General features: G+C 39.8%; 1 protein-coding gene and 1 long non-coding RNA gene across 2 annotated transcripts in view; both read right to left on the reverse strand.

Annotated features, from left to right (window-relative positions):
- Window positions 1-1,104: 1,104 nt before the first annotated feature.
- On the reverse strand, window positions 1,105-4,925 carry LOC141369036 (uncharacterized). Its single transcript, XR_012372540.1, has 3 exons — window positions 4,652-4,925; window positions 4,125-4,171; window positions 1,105-1,872 (listed from the first exon to the last, which is right to left on the reverse strand). It is a non-coding gene; the product is annotated as an uncharacterized lncRNA (long non-coding RNA).
- A 211-nt stretch (window positions 4,926-5,136) lies between these two features.
- The window catches only part of sh2d3ca (SH2 domain containing 3Ca), a 59,950-nt gene continuing 41,403 nt past the window's right edge, over window positions 5,137-23,683 (reverse strand). Inside the window, exons 4-12 of the mRNA XM_073874079.1 lie at window positions 23,234-23,362; window positions 20,085-20,512; window positions 19,326-19,450; window positions 17,865-18,358; window positions 17,400-17,515; window positions 12,780-12,951; window positions 9,312-9,423; window positions 8,471-8,677; window positions 5,137-8,192 (exon numbers count right to left, since the gene is read on the reverse strand). Of these exons, the coding sequence (XP_073730180.1) occupies window positions 8,017-8,192; window positions 8,471-8,677; window positions 9,312-9,423; window positions 12,780-12,951; window positions 17,400-17,515; window positions 17,865-18,358; window positions 19,326-19,450; window positions 20,085-20,512; window positions 23,234-23,362 (1,959 nt within the window). The 3' untranslated portion in view covers window positions 5,137-8,016. The remainder of the gene's footprint in view (window positions 8,193-8,470; window positions 8,678-9,311; window positions 9,424-12,779; window positions 12,952-17,399; window positions 17,516-17,864; window positions 18,359-19,325; window positions 19,451-20,084; window positions 20,513-23,233; window positions 23,363-23,683) is intronic.

Genomic DNA, 23,683 nt, shown 5'->3' on the forward strand with positions numbered 1-23,683 from the left:
TATTTCGTAATAAAAATGATCTATATCTTAAATAAATGTCCCACAATCTCAATATGAGAGTGTAAAGGTGCTGTTATTTGAAGTGATGCAATGGTCTTCCACCCCCATATAGCCTCTGTCATACTGGTGACAGGTCTGTCCCGACTAGAAACAGATTGAATTGCAAATCTCCTGCCTTCTGTTGGCATCCAAGGCTGAACTGGCCCTTTGCAGCCGGCCATTCATGTGGTAATGTGAAGTCTGAGGGGCCCAGGGTCCACAGAGAGTCACATAAGGGTACACTCAGGACTGACGTCCAAACAATGTATTGATTTTATATATCAAAATAAATTTAGACCATCATAATACCAGTAAGTGCACACCAAAACTGTATGTGTGTGTCTATAGCCATGACTAAAACTGCTTGACTTTAGTGGGAGACAATTTTAATTGTACAATTTGCAGATTTAACAAAAATAAATTCAGTGGTGTGTCACTAACTCACACGTAGAATCTGACCTTTGAGCTTGTGAGAAGATTTAAAGGCGTCCTTTACATGTAAAATGCTCATAAATTGGCCAAATCATGTTTTGCTTAAAAAATAAAAGTCAGCAGGTTTGTCTTTAGAGTTAGGTTTAGGAGTAGGGTGCAAAAAATATTAGTATATTAATATGAAAAACATTAAATCCTCGCTATATGGCTTTTAAGGGGTGTGTGTGTCAGTGTGTGTGTGCGCTGGATGCGCTATGAGCATTAGATTTAGATGACAAAGTGTTAAAGAACCAAGACATGTAATCCAGTCGCTTCACGTGTACTTAACTGATCAGAACATGACAGGCTGTTCCTTTGCTGTCAACAGCAAATCTGCCTGAAAATAACTCACCTTTATAAAAACAAAACGACTGTGACCTAATTTTTAAGAAAATAACATCACAGGTTTCTAAATTGCCTTTACAAAATTTTTAAAGCAGAGCTTGAACATTCAAGGCCCAAAACGTCCTTCACAAATAGCTTAGAGACACACAAAAGCATTTAAACATGATTTAATAGCAAATAATAAAGCTATGTAATATCATGTTATGGTAGAATTGCATTTATTACTTCTGTTTTAAATATTCTGTTTTTTTTTCAGAGTCAGCGTTGAGGAACTGAAGGTAGTAAAACAATGTATCATCTATTATCAAAGATGATAAACTGATATTAGACAAACCAAGCAAGTTTGATATCCATATTCTGTATCCATGTTATTCACTCATGTTTCTTTATTGTTTGGCTTTCACAGACCTTTCGTTTAATAATTTTTATTTGGAGTTTTCTGCAAAATGTTGGCCTAAACAGAGATGTGTGATGGGCAGCTCTGGCTTGTCTTTGTGTGCATTCAGTGCATAGTGCCACATGCCCCCTATGTCTCCATCAGTGTGCCTGTTTGCCAGCAGTGCCTGGTGGACCCCGCTCTGACTGTCACAGCTGTACAATGCACAACAGACTCACACGCGTGCAAGTGTTTGCACGCACACACACACAAACACACACTGAAAGATTGCATCATGGTTTTGCAGCCCCCATTCCGTGGCCACCATCTTGTTTTAGTGAAGTCACTTTAAACTGACACGCTCACAACTCAAAGCCAGCTCGCATGCTGTGTCGCAGTGCATTTACAACACCGTACTCATACACTTTAAAGGGTGCAAGTATGTTATTTATATATAAGGACACAAGAAGTACATACTTCAACTAATACACATTCTTATTCTGTTAACTTTTAAAAGCATGCAATGAATTATTCAGATGCATGCAAGTTTTAATAATGGAAAATGCATTTTAAGACTTACAGTCACATTTGTTGGCTTTACCAGAATGAGAAATATGTAATTGCAATTATAAAGATCAACCCTGTGAGAATTATATAATGTAAAATAAAGGACACCCATTTACTATAAGAGTTGTATTTATAGCAAACACATATTTAATGTCTATGATATTACAGTAAGGTCAAGTAAACCATATTAACAAGTGACTGCTGACGTCACTACACATTGCAAATTACAGCTGACTGAACTGAAACGCTGCATGTAGCGATCTAGCTTGAGGCTGATGCCACCTAGTGGTTATTTTGCAGAGTTACATTGTATAAATTAAGCAACGTAAAATATGGTCAGATAGAATGAGGAGGACCCCTGATATTTAGGGGCCAAGCACCGAAGGTGCTGAGGCACCTATTGGAACTGTCAGTATTATTATTCTTCATCTTCTTCCCCAATGGGAGTCTATGGCAGCCCTATGAACCGTACGTAGGAAAATGATGAAATGTGGCAGAGTTGTAGTGGTGGTCTTAAAAAGTCATGTGACCAAAAATAGGGTCTCTAGTCCTAACTCTATAGCGCCACCAGCAGTGCAAAAATTCAATGTTCAAATGGTTATAACTGCTGATCCGCTTGATCTATGAAAATTTTACTTAGTACACGTGATTGCTCTCCTCATGCTTGTTGTTTTTAATACCTTACAGTAAAACTCCACCCATTACAGTAGCGGCCATTTTGAAATGTACAGTATTCCGTTTATTCGCTACTCCTCCTTCAAATTTGGTTCAATTGTTATGAAATTTGGCACAGGTGAACTTTGGAGTGAGCCGCACAGAAGTGACCGAACAGAATTTTGATATTTATCTTTGTTCAAAAGTAATAAATGCGCAAACTTAACGAGGTTGACGCAAAAATGGTTCTGAAGCTGTAGCTCGGTCATTCTTTGATCCATTGAAATGAAATTTGGTACACTTCATGTGGACCATGAACTTGGGGTTCATGCCAAATTTGGTGACAGCGCCACCTATGGGTCATGAGATATGAAAATAGGCTATTTTTGCCCATAACTTCTGAACTGTTTGTCAGAAAATTATGATCTTGATGTCTATGGATGTATATTTTGTTTATTTTATGCCAGGTACTGCTCGTATAATGTTTGGAGCAATCCACACAGAAATGACCGAACAGATTTTTGATATTCTGTTCTCTTTCTTAGAAATACCACTCCAAAGTTGACCGTGCCTGTGACGTTGTCTATTTGTCATAGTAAATTAATGTGACTGTATATTACATTGTATAGCATTACTATACAGAATGATCTTCTTGTCTTCAATCTCACTTGAGCTTTTTGATTCTCATATACATTGTATTTCTGTTAGTTCTTCTCTGCACTGTCAGTTCTGCATCTGTGTTGATTGGCACATGTCAATCCTTGCAGCACCTAAGCTGTTTTTTTGCTGCCCTTTGAGCTGTGTTAACTGAGTTGTGCATCTGGTTAACCACATGCCATGAGATTCTGAGGTCATGGGTTCGAACCCCATGTGCAGTGATATTTTGTCTTAACTTTTTTCTCACTTAAGTTTTGTGAATCTCATACTATACATTGTATTTCAGTTATTTGTGCTCTCTGTTGTCATTTCTGCACTTTTGGTAATTGCTGGATATCAATGTTTACAGCTCTAAATCTCTATTCTATAGCTTGGACACACCAACTCAGTGGTGTAATCGTTTACTCAGTGGCGCATGCGGTAACGGCTGTGCTTTGGGAACCTGAGGTCATGGGTTCAAATCCCAGCTCTTACTTTCACTTATTGAGATTTCCTTTTGTGTTCACTTTAACACGTTCTTCTCGACCTGTCTGGTTTTCCACACGTGTTATATTTTTGCCATCTTTTCTGTTGTTGCTCCGCACTGCAGTGGTTCTGCTCTGCATTTGCTTTGCTTCGGGTTCGGCCTCTGTATTGCGCGCTTTCTGCGCTTTGCACATTTGCTGCGTCGTGTTGTTTTTGCTGTGCTTTGGGTGCTCATTGCGCTGAAGGTGCTTGGCCCCGCAATTGCTGCTTGCAGCTATATTTCTCCTTTGTATTTTATCTATATTCTGTTGCCAGGTTGGCTATTTCAACCCGGAAAATGTTTTCGGGCTTGTAAAATTTTCAACAGCATTCCTCTAACAAATTGCATTATAGGCTATATTTCTCACAGACCTTCTTGTTATTGGTTAAAGTTATTTAATTTTTACAAACATGTACGTTGACATTGTAAGCTGTGTTAAATTATAAAGATTTTAAGGTATCAACAATCGAGAAATAAGTTATTAATTTGGAACAGTTGTTTTATTTTTACCTGATGAAAGACGACGTTCAATGGCTGTGTGTTGTCAACAGTGCCACCTGCAGGCCGGAACAGATACTGTTTTACAACTCGACACATACCACGAGTCGATAAAGAAAATAGTTCAGTTAAAATCTGTATCGTTTTATTATCTAAGAATTGTAAATGATTTAAATCGTAATGATATATATAAATTAGTGTACTCCAAAACATAAAAAACACATTTATTATTCAAACATTTTAGATAAGAATTTATGTGGTGTTTCCCGGACAGGGATTAGTTTAAACGAAGACTAGACCTTAGTTTAATTATGAAATATAACTAGTTTAAACAAACATGCCTTACTAAAACAAGACTTTTAAAGACTATTTTAAGGGATTTTGAGGTAAAACAAATGGCACTGGTGTCTTTTAAGATATGTCAGTGCAAGCTGGTTTGGACAGCTCTTACATTTATTTTAGTCTAGGACTAGTCTAATCCCTGTCCGGGAAACCGCCTCTAAACGTTTAAAATGTAAAAACTTAAAACACTCTCGGACTTGCCCAAAACAGATCAAGATTTTTTATGATGTCTTCATGACGTGAACTTTAGCGTGTCATCATCGGTTGTGGATAAAAGGGATACAACTACGGCCCAAATCTCGTGAACCTCGTTTTCATCCTACTCCTCAACCCAACATCTCGCGAGATTGGCCGTAGCTGTATCCCCTCTTGCCAGAACCTTCGATCTCGAATACCCCATTTTTCAAAAATTTATTTTTACTATTTTTTGCCAAAATATAACATTCATACATGTAGCTAAGATTTTTAATTATTATTATTTTATAAAAGCTGTTTCGTTTAATAAAGAAAGCTGATTCTAAAAAAAAACCAATTGCATGTAAGACTCTTTATGGCGTATTACATAATAAATAAATAAATAAATAAATAAATAAACAAACGAATCTCCGTTGTGAGGTAAGCCAAACACTGCTATATCTATAGCGGGAGGAGCCATTAGAAAATACTAAGATTAAAAAACAAACAAGATTACTGTATTTTATTTTTTGAAAAAGAGTGCAAAACATGACATACCATTATGTACAGCACATAATAAAAGAATGCAATAACATGACCTCGTCCATCTCGCGTATAACCAACCGTTTCGGGGAAAATATTTACAAAAACAAAATAGTCACACTTTACAGTAGAGAAACATTTCAATAGAGAAACTGAAAAAGAACACAAATTACAGTCCTAGACCAGCAGGCCATATTAAAAAAAAAAAAAAACTTTGAAAAGGTCAAAAAACATACGCCTCTTTCTTATTTTTGAGCTTACTAAACAGAGCCCTCTGCTGGCTAAAAGTGGAATTGCATATGATGCTCTCTTAAATCCTCCTGACAGCATCATCTACCTTTAGATGTGCCTTTATTAAGATACCTGAAAAATACCTTCAGAAAACTCCCTGGTTTTATGCATCAATAGATAGGGTATGACATATAGCAGCCTGAACGTGACGCGCGATATAACGCAACAGAACTGGATAGATAGACCTTTTACACTTTATGGACCCATAATAAGTATAGAAAACATACATTGCTGAAAGAGGTATATGTATGTGACTTTGGGTTTGTTCGGCTCCCAAAACATGGAAACTGCGCGCGACACTTTTTGAAATCAAGCTAATGAATGTGGTCATCCACCTATACTCTTTCTTTAAATTGAAACAACTTCTGTTTAAACAAGATTTCAGTCAAAGTCAAAGTGAGTGGTGCTTACATATGCAAATGATGTGATTGCTACTGTAATGTTGTTGTTAGTATGTTATTAAGGTGTTCCAGGTGCATGCCAGCTGGCCTCAATCTATCCCTATGGCTCAAGTCCTTCCCCTCAGTGTAAAACTATGGGATATTTAGTCTGTTCATCAAACATTAAAGCAAAAGGAGTCTGACTGGTTTGAACAGTAACAGCATCTTGCACTGTTTGAAGTATCGATTGCGTTGCCCGTAACACAAATGGTGTTGGGAAATCAAGTGTCAAGGTTACTGGGAGTGGTATGTGCTTGCTTTAGCAACACCGCTAACAAGAAATCCTCCAAGTAGTCAGTTATAGTAGAACTTATTGCCATAATGTTATTTTGCAGAAAGCAAAATCCGGACATAGATTAAGTATGTTGCTTGACTAAATGAGATTGCTTATGGTGACTCTCCAATGAAGATCTTTAACCCTGAAATTATTTCGTCCAGGCCACAGGTTAGAACAGGTTAATGTATATATCTGACAATTTTGTACAAGCTGACATTCACGTGATTCTGTCCCATTCACAATATGTATCTAGACAGCTAAAAACCTCAGAGCCATGGTCATAATGACAAGCATGCTTTGTAATGAAACATTAAAGACCCCATGAAATAGGCGTATTTACTACTAAAACAGGAAGTTGGGTTGGACATATTAATCAGTTCTTTCTGATTAAATGCGAACCTGTCTATAAAAACCAATTTTTTGGTGATTTATTGTTTTCTACATAAAATCATCCTACAGTTCGTAAAAATATAACCCTGATACCTTGAGTAAAAACTGAATTGTATTACTTTGATGCTAATATCATATTAGTTAGATTATGAAACTTTAGCCTGGATTACACTGACAGGGTCACAAATATAGAGTCAATCACCTTAATTTACACCACAGCGGGGCTAATCATTATTTGCTACTTGCTATTGCTAGTCAGTGGAAGGTGGTATGAGTCAATCAATAAGTCCAATCTAATGCTGCGTTTACACCAGATGTGGCAAGCGCAAGTGATTTACATGTTAAGTCAATGCAAAGAGGCGGTTAGGCATCCTGCGGCACGGTACACGCGTAAGGGCGGTACGAATGGCGCATTCCGCGCGAATTGAGCGTTGCTGCGAGAAATGCGCGATTTTCGGCGGATTTCCGCGAGTTGAAAAATCTGAACTTCGGCGGATTTCCGCGCCGCATTAACCAATCAGGACCTTGCTGTGGTGGTGACATGAATACAGGAAGCGAGCGGAGTGGCGAAGTCTCAGCGGAGTCGCAGAAGCCCCTCCTATGACGCGAATTTCTGCGTCTCGAATGACTAGAATTTCACGCGCGTTTTTTTTATGCGCGAATGAAGCGAGTGAACTCAAATGTTTAAGCGTCCAACTATGCGCAAATAGCGTGTTTTTGCCACCTCTACCGTGGCTGGCGAGAATGCACCATAAGACTGTACATTTAAGATGTATATGTTCACTTTAAGTCAACATTGTAACTAAATGTATTTCATGGGGTCTTTAAACATTCACAATTGGTGTCTGCTCAATTCTTAACATTCATAACAACCAAAAAAAAAACAAAAAACACACTATATATCAAAACAAAACGAATAGCATAAAAATAAGACTCTTTATCCAGCAGGTATCGGTTTAAATTTATATGATTTGGCAACATACATTCAGATATTTGACAGGTGAGTGAGTAGGCTGTTCCAGCAGTAAACCATGAAGTATTATCTTCAATAGAGAGAGAGGAGCAAATGACAACATCTTTGTTCGCATTATTGACGTAGATTCACAGAAAACAGGAATTAAGTCAGTCAACATTACCACATTCTCTTATGTGAAAAGGAAGTGCATTCGAAAAAGAATATGCTTTCCTGGGTTTTCTCCCATGACTGATGTTTTGGCTTTAGATTTTGATTCATTCCATTGCTGCAGTTTATGTCTGTGTACTTAAGGGGGCGCTGTCATGCTCGCATTTTGCCTGTGCCCTTTTGTGCCTCGTTTTGGACAACAAGTCATTCCCTGGTTGTTTTAATCTCCGCTTCCCCCAAAAACAGAGTAGTCCGGTCCAGGAGTAAGAGTGACATAAAGGTGAAGGATCATACCATTTGTGGCTGGGGGGCGTGGTCAGCGTGCTATAATTCACTGTGTCGTACAGGAGGTTCTAGCTTATGGGAAAGAGCAGTGAGGACTTTATCGAACTTTTCATAACGTTCGGTCTGGCTGCCTTCTGAGCCACGACTGCCCCATAAAAGCCTCATCTGAAACTCGGTACAAAAGATTTCCAGCACCTCTTTGCGCTCCTGGAAGTCTGGGAAGAAAAGAGAGAGATTATAGAAACTATCAAATTTTCTGTTAGGGCAAAATAGGTGTGTGGTGTGTACCTGTACTGTATGCAAAAACCAAAGTGCGCATTGGTAGGGGTAGGCGCATGTTTTGATTTAAATTTTTTGTATTTTACATGTATTTTAATTTATATCTAATCAGGGACATTTGTCCATCATCAGCTAAGTATGCAGTTTTAGTGCGCAGTATGTGAACTAGGCTTCAGCTTAAGTGAAGGTTTAGGACACAATGCTAATTGTTTACCTTGCAGTTTGCTCTCGGCGTTGGTGCGATAAAGTCCTCCGTGGTGAGCGATGGTGCGTGCTGCTTCCAGATGGCTCATGACCACATCCACACCAGACTCCACACTCTCCCATGACTCCAGGGCCTCCCCTGCCGCCACCCCGCGCTCCATCAGGGACAAAACTGGCACCACGTGAGGGAAGGAGGTGTTGGAGAGCACACAGGTCTCTGAAAAAACACAACAAGTTAAACGCTTGGTAAATGTAAACCACGCTAAAAATGTTTTTTTCTTTATATTCATTAAAGGTGCAGTGTGTACATTTTTGTGGCATGTAGTGGTAAGGTTGCGCATTGCAACCAACGGCTTAGTCCACTGCTCACCCCTCACTTTTGAAATGCATAGAGAAGCTACGTTAGCCGCCACAGGACAAACATGTCATCATTGGAGACAACTTAGTAAATAAGGTTTGTCCATTAAGGGCTTCTGTAAAAAACATGGCTGCACAAAATGGCGACTTCCATGTAAGGGGATCCTCGGTGTATGTAGATAAAAACATCTCATTCTAAGGTAATAACTGTTTATTATAAAAGGTCTTTATACACCCCTGATCATATAGTTTTGTATATTATTTTGCATTACTGTCAAGAGATCCTTCTCAAAATTACACACTGCACCTTTAAATATGGGTTTGTGATGCCCCTAGGGGTTAATGTTGGAACTGCTGGATGGTTGTAATATTGCCTTACTATAATCATCATCTCTGTTTGAAACATATTATTGCAGGATATTTTATGTACTTTTATGAGTTAAAGTAACGTTCTTGGCAGTGTCACTGTCATACTTTGGTGAAATATGTTTTACCTTTGCCATCATTGATGGCTTTGAGGAAGGGCTTGAGTTTCTTCTCATAGAGAATGGCACCTTCAGTGTGTCTCTGTCTCAGTGTCATCCATGTCTGCTCCAACCGCGAGATCTACAACACACAATAGAGAACTTTATGTTCAGCCCGTGTACCTATCCAACAGGGTTATACAACATATGTTAAGCCGTGCATATTCAATATAAAATATTAATACAAAGAGGTGAACAAAATCATCGGCTTTGTTACTTATAGAAGATGTGTATCTATGCTGAAAGCTTTAATGCCCCCAGTTCTGGAGCCGTGGGATCTGTATGTTCTCGTCTTTATTTTTTTCTTCATTGAATTTTAATGCATGCTGCTGTATCCCTACACAAGTCCAGGCTGGTCTTGACTTTCCCCTCAGCCCTCCCCCTGATCTTTTCCTCCACATTTATCTTGTTCACTGTCCTCTCAATGCCCTTCAATTCTCTTGTTATGCCTCCGCGAGTGGCTAAAACAGAATGGGATTTAATTGCTGTTGGTAAATGTCATTGTGAACAGGCACTAGAACGCAACGACAGCTCTGAAAAGGCTTTCACCGCTGAAAAATTCATCGGAATAACATGCACACTGAATTACAGACTACCACATATTATAGGTTCACTGTCTCTCATGTGGTGCTCATAGTGTTGTAAGTAACCACATAGTAACCACCCATATCATCCTAGCAACCACATAGCAACATGTTAAAAATCACTTACGGTACATTCACAAGCGTTAACGCTTCCCGTTCACTTTTAATGGGTGACGTCAAGCGTTGGCGAACTGAATTGTGGATTCGTCGGTGCTGCGTCACTGCCGTTGCTCGCGGCAGAAGTTGAATATTTCTCAACTTTTCAAGCAGCAACGTGTGCGTCAGCTAATCAGATCGCTTTATGCAAATAACCTAGGCAGAGCCAGCCAATTACATTGACGGAAGACCGGAGCATGTGTTGCGGTCACTGTGATTGGGTGTTGGCCACGTTTCAGACAAGCTTTCCGTAAAGCGTTAACGCTTTCGCCCCGTGTGAATGTACCATGACTGTATCTTAGTCACTGCCTAGAAACACCATGGTAACCACCCAGGACACCGTAGCAAACACACAGCAAGGAATTAAAAACCATATCAGATAAACTTAGCGACTGCCTAGAAACATCATGGTAAACGCCATAGCAACAACACAGCAATATTCTTAAAACACTCAGAAAATCTTATCTACTGCCTATAAACATCATGGTAACAATCAGAACACCATAGCATCCATATAGTAATGTGCTAAAACACTCTGAAAATCTTAGATATTGCATGGAAACATCATGGTTACCCCCTAGCAGCAACACCACAATGTGCTAAAAACACTCAGAAAAACGTAACTACTGCCTAGAAACATCATGGTAACCCCCTAGCAACAACACAGCAATATGCTAAAAACCCTCCAAAAATCTTAGCCACTTCCTAGAAACATCATGGTAACCCCCTAGCAACAACACAGCAATATGCTAAAACACTCAGAAAATCTTATCTACTGCCTATAAACATCATGGTAACCACCAGAACACCCTAGCATCCAAATAGTAATGTGCTAAAACACTCCGAAAAACGTAACTACTGCCTAGAAACATCATGGTTACCCCCTAGCAACCATAAAGTTATATGCTAAAACACTTTAAAAATATTAACTACTGCTTAGAAACATCATGGTAACCCCCAGCAACAACAAAGCGATATTTTAAAAACACTCCAAAATCTTAGCCACTTCCTAGAAACATCATGGTAACCCCCTAGCAACAACACAACAATATGCTAAAACACTAAAAAAATCTTATCTACTGCCTATAAACATCATGGTAACCACCAGAACACCCTAGCATCCAAATAGTAATGTTCTAAAACACTCTAAAAATCTTAGATATTGCCTAGAAACATCATAGTAACCCCCTAGCAACCATAAAGTTATATGCTTTAACACTTTGAAAATATTAACTACTGCTTAGAGACATCATGGTAACCCCCAGCAACAACAAAGCAATATTCTAAAAACACTCCAAAATCTTAGCCACTTCCTAGAAACATCATGGTAACCCCCTAGCAACAACACAACAATATGCTAAAACACTAAAAAAATCTTATCTACTACCTATAAACATCATGGTAACCACCAGAACACCCTAGCATCCAAATAGTAATGTGCTGAAACATCATGGTAGCCCCCTAGCAACAACACAGCAATATGCTAAAACACTCAAAAAATCTTAGATATTGCCTAGAAACATCACGGTAACCCCTTAGCAAGCATAAAGTTATATGCTAAAACACTTTGAAAATCTTAACTACTGCTTAGAAACATCATGATAACCCCCTAGCAACAACGAAGCAATATGCTAAAAACACTCCAAAATCTTACCAACTTCCTAGAAACACCATGGTAACACCCTAGCAACAACACCACAATGTGCTGAAAACATTTAGAAAATCTCAGTTACTGCCTAGAAACAACATGGTAACCCCCTATGAAACCATAAAGTTATATGCTAAAAACACTCCAAAAATCATAGCCACTTCCTAGAAACACCATGGTAACCCCCTAACAACAACACCACAATGTGCTGAAAACACTAAGAAAATCTCAGCTACTGCCTAGAAACAACATGGTAACCACCAGAACACCCTACCAACTGCATAGTAATGTGCTAAAACACTCCGAAAAACGTAACTACTGCCTAAAAACATCATGGTAACCCCTTAGCAAGCATAAAGTTATATGCTAAAACACTTTGAAAATCTTAACTACTGCTTAGAAACATCATGATAACCCCCTAGCAACAACGAAGCAATATGCTAAAAACACTACAAAAATCTTAGCCACTTCCTAAAAACATCATGGTAACCCCCTAGCAACAACACAGCAATGTACTGAAAACAATGAAAATCTTAGCTACTGCCTAGAAACTGCCTAGAACACCCTGAAAACCAAATAGTATTGTGCTAAAACACTCAGAAAATCTTAGCCACAGCTTAGAATCATCATGGTAACCACCAGAACACCCTAGCAACCACATGTTAGTGTGCTAAAAACAGGAAATCTTAGCTACTGCCTAAAAGCACCATGTTTACAACCCAGAACATCCTAACTTGCCACTGTTTTGCACTAGTACATACTTTAAAATGTTTCTTGGGTAAACTGAATTGTTTGAATGCATGAAACCAGTTTCTGACTTTATTTATTCATAATTTATGTAGGTAATACTTTTATCCAAAGCGAGTTATATACACTAGTGCAGATGCAATCCTGTTATACACAATGGTGATCATTTATTCATTGGCTCTTGCGGGGTTTGAACCTGCAACCTTTGTCTGTAGTTACCAGACCAGATCTGTAACACCTACAAAACCCCTTCGATATTCTTTTGATATTCTTCTTCTCTTGTTGTGGTTCTCAATCTCTCACCTGCGGCAGCTCCAGGGCTCTCATGACTGCGGCAAATCCGTACATGTTGCCCATGTTGCTCTTGAGTTCAGCAGCTAGCTGGATGGTCTTATGAAGCAAGGCGGCTCTTTCGTCCGTGCTGCCCGTACAGCCGAGCAAATCAACCGCCATCATTATAGACATGGTGTAAAACCTATTGAAGCAGATAAATATAGCACAACAAATTAACACATTTAACAACTGCGGTGCTGTACTACATGCAGAGCAACTATAAAAATCATCTCAGCTTTGTTTCAATACACCCCCGTGTTCCCAGAGACATGAATCAGTAACAAACAAAAAATCTGGGCATTGACCATCTAAATATTATTTTGTAAGCCTGATTAGTTAGGTTAGTGCAGTCTACAGCTGTGTCCCGGTTCAAGGGCTGCGACCTTCTAAGGGCGCAACCTCAAAAGGCGCACACTCGGTCTTTGAAGGTGGCAGCCTCCAAAGTCCACAAAGAGAACTGAACTGAGACAGTCTTGCCTTCGGAGGACCCATAATTTGCGTCACCTGCTGTACGCTCCCACCGCGCCTGTCAGCAGGACACAGCAGAGACGTTTCTAACTGAATAAAATAAATATGGAACCAGAAAAATATTATTTTATTTTAAAAAAAATGACACGTTGGTGTAGATTAAACGAACCAACAGTTCCTATATCAAATTAATCAATCTTATAAATATATGCAACCTACAGTATTGTTCAAAATAATAGCAGTACAATGTGACTAACCAGAACAATCAAGGTTTTTAGTATATTTTTTATTGCTACGTGGCAAACAAGTTACCAGTAGGTTCAGTAGATTCTCAGAAAACAAACAAGACCCAGCACCCACGACATGCACGCTCCCAAGGCTGTGCAATTGGGCAATTAGTTAAAAGGGGTGTGTTCAAAAAAATAGCAGTGTCTACCTTTGACTGTACAAACTCAAAACTATTTTGTACAAACATTTTTTTTTCTGGGATTTAGCAATCCTGTGAATCACTAAACTAATATTTAGTTGTATGACCACAGTTTTTTAAAACTGCTTGACATCTGTGTGGCATGGAGTCAACCAACTTGTGGCACCTCTCAGCTGTTATTCCACTCCATGATTCTTTAACAACATTCCACAATTCATTCACATTTCTTGGTTTTGCTTCAGAAACAGCATTTTTGATATCACCCCACAAGTTCTCAATTGGATTAAGGTCTGGAGATTGGGCTGGCCACTCCATAACATTAATTTTGTTGGTTTGGAACCAAGACTTTGCCCGTTTACTAGTGTGTTTTGGGTCATTGTCTTGTTGAAACAACCATTTCAAGGGCATGTCCTCTTCAGCATAGGGCAACATGACCTCTTCAAGTATTTTAACATATGCAAACTGATCCATGATCCCTGGTATGCGATAAATAGGCCCAACACCATAGTAGGAGAAACATGCCCATATCATGATGCTTGCACCTCCATGCTTCACTGTCTTCACTGTGTACTGTGGCTTGAATTCAGAGTTTGGGGGTCGTCTCACAAACTGCCTGTGGCCCTTGGACCCAAAAAGAACAATTTTACTCTCATCAGTCCACAAAATGTTCCTCCATTTCTCTTTAGGCCAGTTGATGTGTTCTTTGGCAAATTGTAACCTCTTCTGCACATGCCTTTTTTTTAACAGAGGGACTTTGCGGGGGATTCTTGAAAATAGATTAGCTTCACACAGACGTCTTCTAACTGTCACAGTACTTACAGGTAACTCCAGACTGTCTTTGATCATCCTGGAGGTGATCATTGGCTGAGCCTTTGCCATTCTGGTTATTCTTCTATCCATTTTGATGGTTGTCTTCCGTTTTCTTCCACGTCTCTCTGGTTTTGCTCTCCATTTTAAGGCATTGGAGATCATTTTAGCTGAACAGCCTATCATTTTTTGCACCTCTTTATAGGTTTTCCCCTCTCCAATCAACTTTTTAATCAAAGTACGCTGTTCTTCTGAACAATGTCTTGAACGACCCATTTTCCTCAGCTTTCAAATGCATGTTCAACAAGTGTTGGCTTCATCCTTAAATAGGGGCCACCTGATTCACACCTGTTTCTTCACAAAATTGATGACCTCAGTGATTGAATGCCACACTGCTATTTTTTTGAACACACCCCTTTCAACCAATTCAACTAATTGCCCAACTGCACAGCCCCAAGAGCGTGCATATCATGAATGCTGGGTCTCATTTGTTTTCTGAGAATCTACTGAACCTACTGGTAACTTGTTTGCCACGTAGCAATAAAAAAATATACTAAAAACCTTGATTATTCTGGTTAGTTACATTGTACTGCTATTATTTTGAACAAGACTGTACACAGAATAATATCAATACAAAACATTACTTATTACTAAACATTACTAAAGCAGTGACAAGAAACTTTTTTCTGCTAAATACACACTTTTATTTAGTTGAACATTTTGAGTTTACTCGCTTTATTCGCACGTGAAAGCCACGTGTGAAATTCTAGTCATTCGAGAAATTAATGCGAAAATTTGTGTCATGGGAGGAAATTCTGCGACTCCGCTCGCTTCCTGTAATCATGTCACTACTAGAGAAAGCTCCTGATTGGTTAACGTGGCGAGATTTTCCGCCAAAGTTCAGACTTATCAACTTGCGTGTTTCCTGAGGCAACACTCAATTTGCGTCATTCGCGTGAACAATTTGCGTCTTCCGTACCGCGCTAAATGCCTCATTCGCGGCACGAGATCTCCAGACGTGCATAAATGCGTCTTTACATTGACTTAACGTTGAAATCACTCGCGCTTGCTGCCTCTACCGTGGCTGGTGTGAACGCAGCATTATATTCAGCCGTTATAAGCGCGCAATGAATCTTGGGATATCCTAGGCTGTGTAGGATCCATTCGTTCTGTCCTTAACAGCATGGAGAAATAAGGGCACATTTTAAGACCTCATTTTAAGCATCCTTTAAATTGGAACGACCTTACCAGCCTTAAAGGAATATTCCATTTTCTTAAAAGAAAAATCCAGATAATTTACTCACCACCATGTCATTCAAAATGATGTCTTTCTTTGTTCAGTCCAGAAGAAATTATGTTTTTTGAGGAAAACATTGCCGGATTTTTCTAATTTTAATGGACTTTAATAGACACCAACAATTAACACTTAACTCAACACTTAACAGTTTTTTGCAACGGAGTTTCAAAGAACTATAAACAATCCCAAATGAGGCATAAGGGTCTTATCTAGCAAAACGATTGTCATTTTTGACAATAAAAATAACAAATATACACTTTTAAAGAACAACTTCTCGTCTAGATCCAGTCCAGCGCGACCTAACGTAAATGCGTAGCGACGTAGGAAGGTCACGTGTTACATATATAAAACGCACATTTGCGGACCATTGTAAACAATAAACTGACACAAAGACATTTATAAGTATCAGTTGACATACAACAACGTCGGAACGGTCCTCTTTCTCAACACTTGTAAACACTGTGGCGGAGTTTCGCGTTCGTCCTCTGTGACCTCTTGACGTCATGACGTATTGCGTGGGGTCACCTGGCGCATCACGACCAGATCTAGACGAAAAGTTGTGCTTTAAAAGTGTATATTTGTTATTTTTCTTGTCAAAAATGACAATCGTTTTGCTAGATAAAACCCTTATGCCTCGTTTGGGATTGTTTATAGTTCTTTGAAACTCCGTTGAAAAAAACTGTTATGTGTTGAGTTAAGTGTTAATTGTTGGTGTCTGTTAAAGTCCATTAAAATGAGAAAAATCCTGCAATGTTTTCCTCAGAAAACATAATTTCTTCTTGACTGAACAAAGAAAGACATCAACATTTTGGATGACATGGTGGTGAGTAAATTATCAATATTATTTTTCTTTTAAGAAAATGGAATATTCCTTTAAGTCGCGCTGCTGTGACGCAGTGGGTCTTAGAATACGTCCTTAGAAGGTCGCAACCTTCGAATTGGGACACAGCTTCCAGTACAGCACTTAAGGTCCACTGTAGATTTTAGCGCCATCTAGCTGTGAGTCCACAGCTCACCCCTCCCTTTCAAAATGCATAGAGAAGCTACGGTAGCCACCACAGGACAAACACGACATCGTCTGAGACAACGTAGGACAAAACACGCCCTTCCACTTTGGTTCTCAATTCCAGTCCTCGGGCCCCCCTTCCAGATCATTTTAGATGTCTTCATATATAAAAACACCTGATTCAGTTCATCAGCTTCTAAGTGTGTTAATTAAGGAGCCTGATGAGTGAAATCAGGTGTTTCATATAAGCACACATCTAAACATTCTAGGAGGGGGGTCCCGAGGACTGGAATGGAGAACCACTGCTCTATAGGGCAGATTATCCGTTAAGGGCTACTGTAGAAACATGACGGTGAGTTCCTTGTATGTAGATAAAAACGGCTCATTCTAAGGTAATAAAAACAATACAGTTCATTTTGTAAGGTCTTTATACACAACTGATAATATAGTTATGTAGATTATATTGCATTTCTGTCAAGAGATCCTTCTAAAATTACACAGTGCACCTTTAATTGGATATTTTTTTATATACGTTCAGTGTGGTAAGTTCTGCTTAAAAAAGTCAAAGTGTGGGTATCCCCTAACCTTTCCAGTAGGTCCAGCCGCAGCTGGTGTCCATGCGGAAGAGTCAGCAACTCCAGCCCTGAGCTTACCCCCATCATCCTCTGCATCTCCTTGGTAACGCCCAGTATCCTAGCAACCTAGAGATGGCCACACAGTTACAGGGGTAATATATTCAACCCCACCCCTTTATTTCCATCCAAATATAGTCCCGGCGACTACTAATTAGTCTTGAACTCATCAAATGATGAATGTGGTAAACATTAGCGTGGACAGCACAGCTCGGGCATTACCGAGCAATGAGTCGGGTACTGTACAGACTTTATCAATCAGCTTATGATGTGTACATTATGTAATACGTCTGTTGAGAGTTTATCACTGTATTGATCAGAAAACAAAGCAGGGGTTAGAAAGACACTAAAGCATGATTGTATTATTTAGTTTTCTGTCTTCTACGAGAGTGTTTTGGATACAAGTTATTTTTTTTACCGTGCAGTCTGCCAGAGTAATGTGCTTGGCGGCTGTCTTTGGATCCACCTCCGCCAACAGCTCCTTGACTTTCTTCAACACGCTCATCTCCAGTGGCTTGTTTTCTGCCGGCAGAAGAGTCGACTGGTATTTTCCTGGCTTGAATGAAGAGCTGGTCTCCACTAGAGGGAGCATGAAGCCGTCTACCCCTTCATTCGCTCCAGAGCCTTGGCTTTGGCCCTCCTCTACTCTCAGCCTCTCCACATAACTCTTAGAGGGTGGCGTGGGGGCTTGTCCGGGTCTCAACTCACAGTAGCTGCCCCCGGGCTCCGAACTCTCGGAGGGGTACCCATGGGGGACAGGCGTGGAGTGGATGCTAGGGGGAGTCTCTGAGCAATGAAGGTTGTTATTGGAGGAGGAGGGTGAGAGATTGGGATCACTAGAGCGTCGCATCACAGGGGAGGGCGGGATTACGGCAAGGATACGCCCACCTGAGCCATGTCTGTGGCGGGACACTGAATAAATAACACACAAGAAGACATTGTAGACATGATTAGTCTTATTTTACAAACTAATATCAGTAATTTTGTCTTTTGAAGCTTAACTTTTTGCATCCCGGTTCACTTTTATTTTATGGAGGTGTTATGTTAAAGGATTAATCCATTTCCTTAACAAAATCCAGATAATTTACTCACCACCATGTCATCCAAAATGTTGATGTCTTTCTTTGTTCAGTCGAGAAGAAATTATGTTTTTTATGGAAAACATTCCAGGATTTTTTTCATTTTAATGGACTTTAATGGACCGGTAACAGTTTTAATGCAGTTTAAAATTGCAGTTTCAAAGGACTCTAAACGATCCCAAACGAGGCATAAGGGTCGCCTCTGACGCGCCAGTACGACCTCACGCAATACGTCATCATCAAGAGGTCACTTAAGATGTATGTGAAACTATGCCCCAGTGTTTACAAGTGTGGAGAAACGGTTCCGACGTTGTTATATGTCGAATGATACTAATTAATGTATTTGTGTCAGTTTGTTTAAAATGGTCCGCAAATGTGCGTTTCATATATGTAACACGTGACCTTTCCACGGCATTGCGCAATTGCGCGAGGTCGCGCTGGAGCGTCACATGACCAGAGATAGATGAGAAGTTGTGGTTTAAAAGTGCATATTTTTTATTTTTATTTTTCAAAAATGACAATCATTTCGCTAGATAAGACCCTCGTTTGAGATCGTTTAAAGTCCTTGAAACTGCAATTTTAAACTGCATTACGTGTCGGGGTCCATTAAAATTTGAAAAATCCTTGAATGTTTTTTCTAAAAAAAAAAAACATCATTTCTTCTGGACTGAACAAAGAAAGACATCAACATTTAAGAAAATTATACTAATCCTTTAAAGTTGTCATAAAAATAAAATGAAAAACAAAACAAAATATGATTGAATATTCAAATACTGATGCACATGTGTGTGTTTACTCACTGGCGGTGTAGGCAGGGGATAGGGGAGACTCTCCAACAGGGGACAGGGGGCGACGATACTCTTGTATCTGATCCATACTCATGGCGCAGTTCCTCATAGCATCCTTATGATGTACAGTAGAGGGGCTAGAAAAAAAACGAATGAATTATTTTATATTTCTTAGCAATCCATTGTCTTTCTGACTACGTAAAGCATTTCTTGGTGAGCAGGTCAGGTGAACACAACACATAGTTACTGCTACAGGCAGTTTGTGACACTACAACACATGCATTCAGGCAGGTGAAGTGACATGTCCAAGTGGCTAATTCGGATTGGAAAACCTAGAGATTCGTAAGTGTTAGGGAGGAAGTCTGTGCCAGCTGTGAACACACACAAAAACACACACACCAGCTGCTACCCTCCGCAGGTTTCACTTCAGGCTCGACTGTCTGAGATTCAGCTGGCTCTGTAGACTGGGCAGCACTGATGATACAAGACATCTTTAATGAGTAAATCACATCTGCATCTGTCTCACGTGTGTTTGACTATTAAAAACAATGTGTATCCACCTGATCTCACACCTGACATTACACCCGCCAATCACAGATACATCAGGCAAAATTATTAGAAACAGCATTAGCATTAATGCATTATAAATATGTTTAATAACTAGTCCTGAAGGCTACTGTCCTGAAGATCCAATGCTGGTTTAGATGTGTTTAATGTTACTTTAAGATACCTGCTACTTTAAACAAAAATAAGATTTATTTAATTCGCTACCTGTGAGGAATTATCTTTTCCGTCGTTAATCCGTCGGTCATAGTAACGCTGCGCCTTTTGATGTGCGCCCCCCTCTGGCTTGATGGCGAATGTGCAGATCCTGGTCTCCCACCGGCTAAAGCAAACGTCGCCTCCACGTATCTCAGTGGCAGCGTTCGGTTGACCGGACACAGCAGCTGGGCTCCGGTGCGTGGGCATACGGCCCGGCCCGTGCCGGCATGGTGCCTGACCAGCGTGGGCACTGAGTCAAAGCTCTCGTTTTCCAGCATGTACTGGATTTTGGTTTGCCCGCTCTTGACCAGAACTTTACTTATCCGACAATGAACTACTTCCTGCTGCCAGCGACACGTCAGGACATAGTCGCCCACGGTGGACAGGGAGTCCCGGACAAGGAATTCGCCGCTACGTGATACCACGGTTTCTGCGACCTGTATTGACACAAAAAGGAAAAAATTTTATTGAAAAGGAAACATTGCATCAGAATTTTTGCCTTTGTACAGATTTTAATGATCCTAACCAGTGGTGGCTCGTGACTGCTCTTCTGAGGGGCGCAAATTTAAAATATGTGTTCGGAGTGTCATGTGTGTTGTTTGTGTTTTCAAAATATTTGTTCGTTGCATCATGTGAACCATGTGCTTCACGTGTTTTGTCAAAATAAGTGCCAGCTGCACACGCGTCAAAAACGTTTATGATAAAAGAGATGCTCACGTTCACAAAATACACGCAAGACACTCCTTAAACAGTAAACTTTTACGCATGAGATTATGCGAGTATCTGGCAAACATGAGCGTCTCTTTTATCATAAACCCTTTAGACGCGTCTGAAGCAGGCACTTATTTTGACAAGACACGTGATGCACATGGATCTCTCAACGCGCAGGACACATTTTTTGAAATAACGAACCACACAAATGACGGGCTACATACATGTTGTGACGTGTAACTTCGCATCGAGCACCCTCGAAAAAAGAAGTCACCAGCCGCCACTGATCGTAACCTTGAATCACTTTTTTTTGCACATGAATTTTTTGCATGTTCCTAAGCAAATTCTGTGAAAAATTTTGGCAAGAGTATTGCAGGTCAAATACAGGTGATGGAGTAATATCTCGCAGCATTATGAGCCAAGTATATTATAGGAGCTTTTATAGGTTTTACCATATTGTCTGGGGTTTTTACATTTACATTTATGCATTTGTTAGATGCTAAAAACAAGCTACTGTATATCTGACAGCACGTCAGGTTGATTCTGCATGTACTTGTTTGTTTGTTTCGTCTTCACTTTGTTGGCACAGAAATACTTTATGTCTGATACAGTCTGAGTAAAGCTCTAAAGCAAAGTTGTGTTGGTTCTGTCCTTCAGCAGATGGCGCTACAGCACATTTATTCAGGTCAGAAGTGCAGCATGGGGGCGTATCGCCATGGTGACTGCATACAGTTTTTAATAGAGAGGGCTGGAGTTTCTCTTTACTCCAACTCATGCAGGAATACATTATGGTAATGCCCAGATGGCTGCTCTCGTAGTAGACACAGCGTGGGCAGCAGTTTGAGTCTGTGCAGAAAAAAGCACACCTACAAACGCAGACAGGATAACACAAATACACATGCACAACAAACACAAACAGAAAGCTCCATATACTTAAGAGCTTAAAAAGTATTACCACACCTACACCCCAACACTCTTTTGCACGTATAATCTTTTCATTTTATGAAAACATGGTGCAGTTCCTAGAACAAAATACATGAGCGCTCATATAAATATATATATTGCTTTGGATTTTTGTGTTAGCAAATGTTTGAGTCTAAAAGATGTAAAGGTGCTCTGAGAGGTTTTTGTAAAAGTGCACTGGCATGTTGAGCTTTGGTTTTCATGTGGGTGAGAGGTTTGAGTCGAGGCTGGTAACATTTTACACAGTAATTTCGGGAAATTACCATAAATTTACCCGATTGAATTTACCAGTAAATACAAAAATGTGCTGTCCACACACGTAGTGACGTGCCGTCTTTTTACCAGTAAGACATCATTCGCACATCAGTACCAAATACCGGTAAACTCGGTGAGGAAGCGGAAGTTACCTGTGGCGAGCGACGAGCTCAGTGTTGTATTTGTAAACAATGGCGGGTTATGACTTCATTTCCACCACGGTCTGTATTTTATCAGTTTTTTTTTCACATCTATGGCAAATGCTGACAGGGGCAAAGTTGCTCCAAACAACATTGCATTAGGCGACGTAAAACCGAAACAAAAGTACTGTTTGCACATTTGGCTTCACAGTGGATGTGCTAAGGAGGTCGGCAATTCGGCAAATAGATGCTAAGCTGTTTTAAACAACTTTGGTGTAGAAATGTGGACGTTATCGTCAGGTGTGCTCGACTTTTAAGCAGCGTGTCGAAACGTTCATAAACAGAGCGGGGGTAAATGTGTCATTTGTTTAAAGGGACACTCAACTTTTTTTTTGAAAATATGTTCATTTTCCAGCACCCTTAGAGTTAAACATTTCATTTTCACCATTTTGGAATCCATTCAGTCCATCTTCAGGACTAGCGGTACCACTTTTAGCATAGCTTAGCATATACCATTGAATCTGATTAGACCATTAGCATTGCGCTCAAAAGTTTCTAGCCATATCGGCCTAGAAAATCGCAACTTTAAATTTTCTGTCGGTCTAAGTACACGATGTAACTACAGAAGAGTCAAGTTTTAAATAGGAACCATATCGAAACTCTTTGGTTATTTTTGAGCGTGATGCTAATGGTCTAATCAGATTCAATGGATTTAACTGAGCTATGCTAAAAGTGGTACAGCCAGACCAGGAGATCGGCTGAATGGATTCCAAAACAGTAAAAATCAAATGTTTTTACTCTAGGGGAACTGGAAAATCTGAACATTTTCAAAAAAAAGTGGAGTGTCCCTTTAAAAACGTTATGATTGGACCGAAGCTGTCAGTGCGGTCTAAAGTCTAAATGACGGTAATCTTTATTTTTCGTTCACACATTGCGCTTACCAGTAAATGACTGGTAATCTTACAACCTCCCTTACTGGCAAATTGGCAGCACTGATTTACCAGAAAGGTTCTGTTCACACATGACCTGTTAACTGCAATTTACCAGTAAAGTATGTGTAAAAGGGAATAACCTGAAACACACGCTCACCTCTCGTGGAATATGGCCATGGTACCAGCCGTGGCTCCTCATATCACTGCTACTGAGCTTGAGTTCCTCCTCCAGCTCTTTCTTCAGTTTCTCCGGTGGAGACTCCAGCAGATACTTCTCTTTGGAGAACTGCACAAAAATCACAAAACCACCACATAAGTAACATGAGCCAAGTAAATTATAGTCATGCACAAATACGTGCACCTGTCTTCACTGAAATCCTGGTTTGCTTCAACCTGTGGTTGGGTAAAATATAAACATATCCGACCGTTGGAATGAAATTAATCTATGCTGCGTTGTTTCAACTCAAGATAGCAGGTTGCTTCGACTGTTGGGTCATTGGGGAAAATATGTGACCCTGGACCAAAAAAACGCACAGGTATATGAAGCAATAGGCACAAATACACTGTATGGGTCAAAATGATAATCTTTTATGTTAAAAATCATTAT

Source organism: Misgurnus anguillicaudatus, chromosome 12 (assembly GCF_027580225.2).
Source record: "Misgurnus anguillicaudatus chromosome 12, ASM2758022v2, whole genome shotgun sequence".
Taxonomy (NCBI): domain Eukaryota; kingdom Metazoa; phylum Chordata; class Actinopteri; order Cypriniformes; family Cobitidae; genus Misgurnus; species Misgurnus anguillicaudatus.